Source organism: Saccostrea echinata, unplaced genomic scaffold (assembly GCF_033153115.1).
Source record: "Saccostrea echinata isolate AGI-Se365-2 ecotype Australia unplaced genomic scaffold, CSIRO_AGI_Sech_v1 ptg000066l, whole genome shotgun sequence".
NCBI classification, from domain to species: Eukaryota; Metazoa; Mollusca; class Bivalvia; order Ostreida; family Ostreidae; genus Saccostrea; species Saccostrea echinata.
In genome coordinates, this window is record NW_026889815.1 from 941,753 (window position 1) to 949,787 (window position 8,035).

Sequence of the window (8,035 nt, forward strand, 5' to 3'; positions counted from 1 at the left end):
AGATTTTTTTTCAAAGAAAGAAAAAACTCTGCGCTTTCATTGACTTTAAACAAGCTTTTGATACGGTTTGGAGATTTGGATTGTGGCATAAGCTATTTAAGAGTGGGGTTAGTGGAAAATGTTTTAACTACATCAAAAATATGTATATAGGAATTAAATCTATGATAAATCTGAATGGCACAATCAAAGATTATTTTAACTGTAATGTTGGTGTTCGCCAAGGTGAAAATCTATCGCCTTTTTTATTTTCCTTATATATCAATGACCTGGAAGAGTTTCTCTCAGACAGAAATATTATTGGTTTACAAAGCATAACTGACGCTATTGAAGAAGAATTATATGTGTATCTTAAGCTTTTCATTTTGTTATATGCAGACGATACTGTTATCTTGGCTGAAACAGATGTAGATCTGCAAAAGGCTTTGGATGATTTTTATTTGTATTGTTCACAATGGAAACTTAATGTTAATAGTTAGTTTAAAATATATTTATTCATTACAAATGAAATGGATTGAACAGCAGGCATAATGCCTATAATCGTTCTCTCCATAGGTCAAGGTACATATAACAATTATTGGTACATTTAATATTGAAAACAGTATGTAAAATAGATCATTAATTGGTACATATATAAGGTGAATCCAGAGAAAGAGAGAGTAAAATTAAGAGAAAAAAAACATAACAAAGTACATTTAACATTGAAAAGCAGTATATAAAATAAACCATTAATTGGTACATGTATAAAGTGAATCCACAGAGGGTGAAAGAGAGAGAGAGAGAGAGTAAATAGAGACAGAGAAAGACCATAAAAAGAAAAAAAAACATAATAAAGTTGACTCAGAGTGGAAAAACTTCCTTAACATACCTAAAATGAGATATTATTCTTCCTAGCATATCATGATAAACTAAGATTTCAGTGAAAACCTCTTTGAGTTTCTTATAAAGGTATGTATATGATCAAAAAATGAAAAGTTGTCTTCTAAACATAAGGATTCAGCACCATATAGTATATTATCTATATTAACTGGTATGTCTTTCTCATTCATATATTTAATCAGCATCTGTCTTTGAAGAACATATTGTGGGCAATACATGAAAAAATGTATTGAATCTTCAATTTGGTGTCCACAATTTGTACATTTTTGTGAATCATTAAGGTGGTCTTTAAAAAGATCAGCATTAAGGTTACTACATTTATTTCTCAACTGGCAATGTAGTATATTTTCAATTCTATTCCCATAATTGTACAACCTGACTTTATTTTTCTGGTAGGGATTGGTGTAGGTTAATCTTTTTTTTGAAATTTTGCAATGTAGGGGAAGTTCTACAATCATCAGGTAAATTATTCCATAAGGATATTGTGGATGGTACAAAACTATTATGGTAAGACACTGTTCGAGTGATTGGGATACGATATGAGTTTTGGTTGCGTAAATTATAATTATGCTGAATTGGCATACATCCTTTGAGCATATTATACATGTAATCGGGGGTAAGGTTATTAAGAATTTTATACATCAGTGTGAGCTTATGCTTTTCCCTTCTTGAACTTAAGGTTTCCCATCCCAACTCATTATATAGGTTAGTTTTTGATGTATTGCACCTAATACCTGTAATTATTCTTGCAGCTTCCACCTGAACACTTTTCAGTAATTTGGATTGTTCTTCAGTGCAATTATCCCATACCACATCCCCATATTCTACAACTGGTCGAACAAATGAAAGATATATTTTGCTGGGCTGACTGTGTCAGCATCTACAATAACAAACAATGATGTGTCATCTGCAAACAGTCTTATTTGGTTTTGTATGTTTTCGGTTATGTCATTGATATAGATAAGAAAAAGAAATGGACCTAAAACTGACCCTTGCGGGACTCCAGCATTAACACTTTCCAATCCAGAGGAGTATCCTTCTAACACTACCTTCTGGACTCTATCACAGAGAAAATTCTCAATCCAACTTAAGATATCACCTGTGAAACCATACTGTTGTAATTTATATAACAGTCCTTTATGCAATACTTTATCAAAAGCCTTAGATATGTCACAAAAGACAAATCTAACATCTTTACCTTGATCAAGGTTTGATATAATTGTGTTATAAATTTCAACAAGTTGATTAACAGTGGAGTCACCTGGCTGGAAGCCTGACTGGTTCTTAGAGAGAAAATTGTGATTAAACATATAATTGTACAGATATTTAAATACAATTTTTTCCATGATTTTACACAGACTACTGGTAAGTGAAATTGGTCTGTAGTTTGCTGGGTCTTCTGGGCTCCCTTTATTTTTGAATACAGGTGTTATATCCGATTGCTTCCAAATATATGGTATTTTATTAATTTTTAAGGAGAGATTGAATAATTTAGTGAGAGGTCTGCTAATGGCAGGAATTATATTTTTTAATACTTGTGGTGCAATTCCATCAGGACCAGGAGGTTTTGATATGTTTAAATTTTCAAGTTGATCAATAACATCTTGAGTTGAAATACTTATGGAGTCTATAGAATATGGGGGACCAGGTCCTTGAGGGGGCAATTGGGGTTCTCTATAATGTTCAATATGAGAAATCTCTGCAAAATGTTTATTCAGTTGGGTAGCCTTATCAGTGGGATGGATGAAAATATTACCATTAGATTTCAGTGGTGGAGGTACTTTGTTTTTATTGGCAAATTTAGTTAATGATTTCACAATTCTCCACCATTTACCAGGAGGAATAGTTTTGTCTAAGATTTGTGATGTAATCTTTTGTTTGTAAGTATCCTTAGCCTGTCGTACCATAATTATAACTTCGTTCCTTAGACTCCGATATTTACTCCACTGATAATCACTATTAGTCTTTTTTGCTTTATAATGTACCCTATTTCTTTGTCTCATTTTACGTCTAATTGAACTTGTCATAAAAGGTTTATCAGATGGACGAATTACAACAACTTTTTTAGGTATATTTTTGTCAACATGGTAATTATATACTCTAGTAAAATTGGTATAGACTTCATTAATGTTCTGAGTATTAAAAACCTCTCCATCCCAATCCACGTCTGAGAGGTTTTTATTAAGTGATTTATAATCAGCCTTTGAGTAATTTCTAACTACTCTTTTATATGCACATTGTTTAAATGTTTTGAATTTTACATCAACACCCACTGGACTATGTGTGCTGCAAAATGGGGTTAGCACTACCACTGATTCAACTTTTTCAGTATTGTTTGTAAGTATAAGGTCAATGCATGTTCCCTTTTGTGAAGTAAAGTTAGTTGGCTGGTTTATTAAATTTGTTAAGGAAAATTTATTTAGTAAACTTTTAAATGCATTATTTCCCTTAGACATCATATCAATATTAAAGTCGCCTACTAGAAATACTGGCAAATTTGTGTTAACGTAGAACCTACGTCGTATGACGTCATACTGAGAAAATTAGTTTAGACTGTTTTCTTGGTGCTAGATCCATTATGACGTCATAATTTAATGTTACTTTTTTCCCGTACTTTCTTCAAGAATGTCTCATGTAATGAAGTTACACAACTGTGATAATGTGAATGATATGCAACTATTTTGAAGGAAAGCAAAAATCCTAAGAAATCTAAATAGTACAATATCTTGATGAAACGTGTCTGAGTCAAAGATCTGTTAAAAATTGTGTGTAAATTTTGTAATGTCTATCATGAAATGACGTGCATTCCCTTTCATAATTATTTGTTAATTATTCATAATGGTTGGTGTATAATAATAATGTTTCCCGAAAATATTATCTTTTTAAATAAAAAAAATACATTTTTTGATAAATATTCACATTGTAAATCTGAACGTAACCCCAAAACAGTAATTTAATAATTAAATCCTGTCTAAGTGCAAAAAGGTCAACAAAAGAAGTATGGATAAATAGAGTGTTCTCATTCGTTTGCGGGGAAAGGTATATGTTTTAATCACTTTTTGTAATTATTTGGGTATGTTCTTCATCATATTAAAGATTGAAAACATTCTGACAAAGACTTTTGAAAAATATTTACAAATTTAGGTGGTAAATTGACTCAAAAAATATTGAGCACATTTGCCTATATTCATTGAAATGTGGACTTAATCTTTTATGTCAATTGAATAAAAAGAATTTATTCTTGAATAATATTGCTTAATATGGTTCAGTTAATAAAGTCTATAAACGACGATGTTTGAAGAAGTATTTTAGTGATTTATTATATTCTCTTTATGACCAGTACCCTTAAAATGGCTGAAAATATATAGTCGCTGTGTAAAATTATCCTTCCAAGTTGCACAGACTGCACTACATTTAATAACAAAGAAACATACCATATATTTTTAACTGATTGATAAGCGAGAGCTAATTTATCATTTTGAAAAGTTTGAAAATCTTGTGACAAAGACTTTTCCGACATAGGTACTACCTTAAGGGCATTTTCTAGGGAAGATGCAATATAGTCAATAAAATCTGCCTTTGAGTTTGGTGGTCTATATAATACTCCTACTAGAAATTTATTTGTAGAATTTTGAATTTCAGCCCATAAAATTTCAATGTTTGGGTTAGAGAGATCTTTGATCTCAGATCTTTGAGTAAATTTAAGATTGTTTTTAACATATAGAACGACACCCCCTCCATATCTGTTACAATCTAACCTAATTGGTGTTTGAAATCCTTCAAATTCTATATCGTCGGTAGGTATTGTACTATCAAGATGACTTTCTGTAATTCCAATGATATCAAAGTCTGACAGTTCATTATAAACAATATCGACTTTTGGCAGGAGACTACAAACATTATTATGTACTATTTTTATATAAGTTGATGATGCATTGAACGTGGGACCTGGATTCAATTCAACGCCACCAATTAAAAGTAGATAGTACAAAACTAAAAAGCTGGGGAGCAATAACATACCTTTAGAAGTTTGAAATCTTTCGGAATAAATTGATGGCTGTGATATCAAATAACTTTCAATATTTTTAAGTTTAGTCATGAGTGTCAAAAATAATCATCTCGGCCAAATTCACCACAGCCATTCCAGGTTTTCTTACTTTCAGTTTTGACAGGAAGTAAACAATCAAAATTAGGTCAACTGAGTCAAAAAACAGGCGTATAACAAAATACGTGCAAAAAAAATTGGAAACACGAAAAATGCAGAAATAGGTGCAGGAATTGAAGTAGGCGAAAAATGTGAGAGCAAAATATGAACATAAACAATTTCAAGTCTAAGGCATTCTTAAGAATGAAGTGCATGGTCACAATCTTTATGTACAACTGTTGGATGTAACTGTGAATTATATTCCATACAACCAACCAACATATATACAAGATAAAGTTCAGTAGATATAACATACTGATAAACTGGCACGTATTGCAGTGCAGCTCCAAACAATAAATAATAAATACTAAAGGTAAGTAAAGAAAATGAACTGAGTATTATTTATAGAAATGGGAAAATCCCCTTAAGCGCCTGAGAGACTAAGATTTGAATAACCATGTGTTCATGTCAACACTTATGCAATGGAGTGGATGTCATTGTAGCTGTGGTTTTTCGGTATTGGCCACCATAATGTTGGAGTTTTTGTAAGTCGTCAAAACTTCTAATAGTTTGTTTTTTCCCGGCTAGTGTTTTAACGAGTATATTTCCATCATAGGTCCAAGCCTGGTCTATCACATTGTCTTTCACGAGCTTTCTGGCATGAAAGAGAAGTTCTGAGCGTTTCCTTGTTAATGCTTCGTTTATAAAGATTTTGTAAGTGTTCTGTTCATTTTCGTTGAATGACTTTAAATTACTTTTCTTTGCATAAATGACTGCCCGATCTCTATATGAAACGAATTTAACAATAATATCACGGGGACGTTGAGTATTGCCCTGGACTCCACGATTGTTATCGTTTTTGAGTGGTCTGCCCACCCTGTGGGATCTGCTGATGCGATCGAGACCTATTTTTGCATCTTGTGTATCAAGGACATACTTGTTAACTACATTCAAGATAATTTGGTCGGTATTTTCTTCTGGGTTCTCGGGGATTCCCGTAAACTTCAGACAGTTACGCCTGGAATATTGTTCCATATCGTCCATCCGTAGGGTAAGATTTTCAACCTGTGACTCAAGTTGAGTCACCTTTTCTACAAGGGCCTCTGATATTGTATTTTTGAAGTTTTCCTTACTGAGTATAACTTCTACAGCCTTCTTTGTAGCTATTTCATCTTTAGAGATACTGTCCAAGAGAGAGTTAAGTTTATTTATTTCTTCATTGTGATCATGGCTGGTCGCGTCGCTAGTTGCCATTAGGGAAGTGTCACTTTGACTACTATAACTAGATTCTATTTCAGACCGTGATCTTTTTTGAGCAGGTTTAATAAGAAATTCACTGGAGTATTTATTCGAGGTAGAATAAGAGGGTTTTTTTATTCCTAGGCATACTGGAGCATTAAACATGCAACCATAATGTTACTGAATGGCCGATGATTACTACTCACAGAGCAAAGCTACCGAGCCAGCTATATATTTCTCAATGATTAACTGGACAGATTACATTTCTTTTGATTACTCACTGTACTGTATCCTCAGTAAACATCCTAGAAACATTTCAGTCACATATGATTCTTTATTTTTCGTCGAATTTCAATAATAAAGTATAAATTTCCGGAGCTGCCCAAAACACGTCTGGCTTACATTGTAGCGACCTTTGATGTTAATGTTAGTAAGACAGAAATTCTAGTGTTTTCTAAAGGACCAATGTCAAAAAAGGTATTTTATTATAATAATAATGCAATTGAAAATGTAAAAGAATTTAAGTATCTTGGGATAATATTTTCACGCTCAGGTTCATTTTGTAAGGCCAAAAAACATTTATGTGAACAAGCACAGAAAGCAATGTATGGTGTTATAAGGAAGATAAGACAATTTAACTTACCAATTGAATGTCAGTTAGATTTTTTTGATAAAGTTGTTGTAACAGTTCCAATTTTGACTTATGGCTGTGAAATTTGGGGTTATGAAAATCTCGACATCATTGAACGTGTACATTTAAAATTTTTAAAACATATTTTCCATTTAAAGAGTAGTACGGCCTCGTATATGGTGTATGGGGAGACTGGGCGATTCCCATTGTATATTAATATTTATACAAGAATGATCTCCTACTGGTTAAAATTACTTACCCCGAATTCTTTAGAAAACAAAATAGTTTGTGTTTTGTATAAATATCTATGTTCTCAATATTTTCAAGGAGGTCCAAAAAACCTATGGGTAGATTTCATTTATAAAATTTTAACCTCTTGTGGGTTCTCCAACATTTGGTATGAACAAAGTCCCATTGACAGGAATTGGGTACTTGCAGCAGTGAAGCAAAGATTAAGCGACCAATTTATTCAAAAATGGCATAGTGATATAAATAATTCATCAAAAGGTCAAATTTACAAAATTTTTAAGAGTGATTTTGGATTTGAAAAATATCTAAGTATTTTACCTAGTAAACTCCAAAAAATACTAATAAAATTTAGAACTTCAAACCACCACCTCCCAATTGAAACTGGTAGATGGTCAAATATTCCACTGGATGAAAGAGTTTGTAAATTGTGTAATACAGGGCAAATAGCAGACGAATTTCATTTCATCCTAGAATGTAAAACATTGAACAGCATCAGAAAGAATCTTTTACATCCCAGATTTTGTAAAACGCCAAATACACTTAAGTTTTCTGAAATTATGTCAACGACAAACTTAAAAACTTTAAAAAAACCTTTGTATATTTATATCTAAAATAAACGACACCGTCTGTCCTCCATATTTTAAATGTTATCATACCATTTTTTTCTTCTCTTCTTCTTTCATTGTATATTTATTGCTATACTATGTACATGTGTATATGCCCCTCATTTATGCTATTGTATCATAATTATATTTATTATGTTCCCCAAACGAAGTTTGGGAACATATTGTTTTTACTCTGTTTCTTATTATTATTATTATTATTTTTCTTCCTGGGTACTTTTTTGTCCGTGAGTGATCTCCGAAACTACACATCCGATTGAGGTGAAACCTTTT

The 8,035-nt window shown here is 32.0% G+C and overlaps 1 protein-coding gene across 1 annotated transcript; it reads left to right on the forward strand.

The window, feature by feature from the left end:
• Positions 1-45: 45 nt before the first annotated feature.
• On the forward strand, positions 46-7,760 carry LOC133176104 (uncharacterized). Its single transcript, XM_061311272.1, has 2 exons — positions 46-471; positions 6,699-7,760. Exons 1-2 carry the CDS (start codon positions 141-143, stop codon positions 7,748-7,750), a joined length of 1,383 nt encoding a protein of 460 aa, XP_061167256.1. The 5' UTR covers positions 46-140; the 3' UTR covers positions 7,751-7,760.
• Positions 7,761-8,035: the final 275 nt, after the last annotated feature.

Coding starts and splice junctions, on each gene's coding strand:
- LOC133176104 (XM_061311272.1), top strand. CDS start 141: ATGTATATAGGAATTAAATCTATGATAAATCTGAATGGCACAATCAAA. Junction 472..6,698: donor ATGGAAACTTAATGTTAATA/GTTAGTTTAAAA, acceptor TTAGTAAGACAG/AAATTCTAGTGTTTTCTAAA.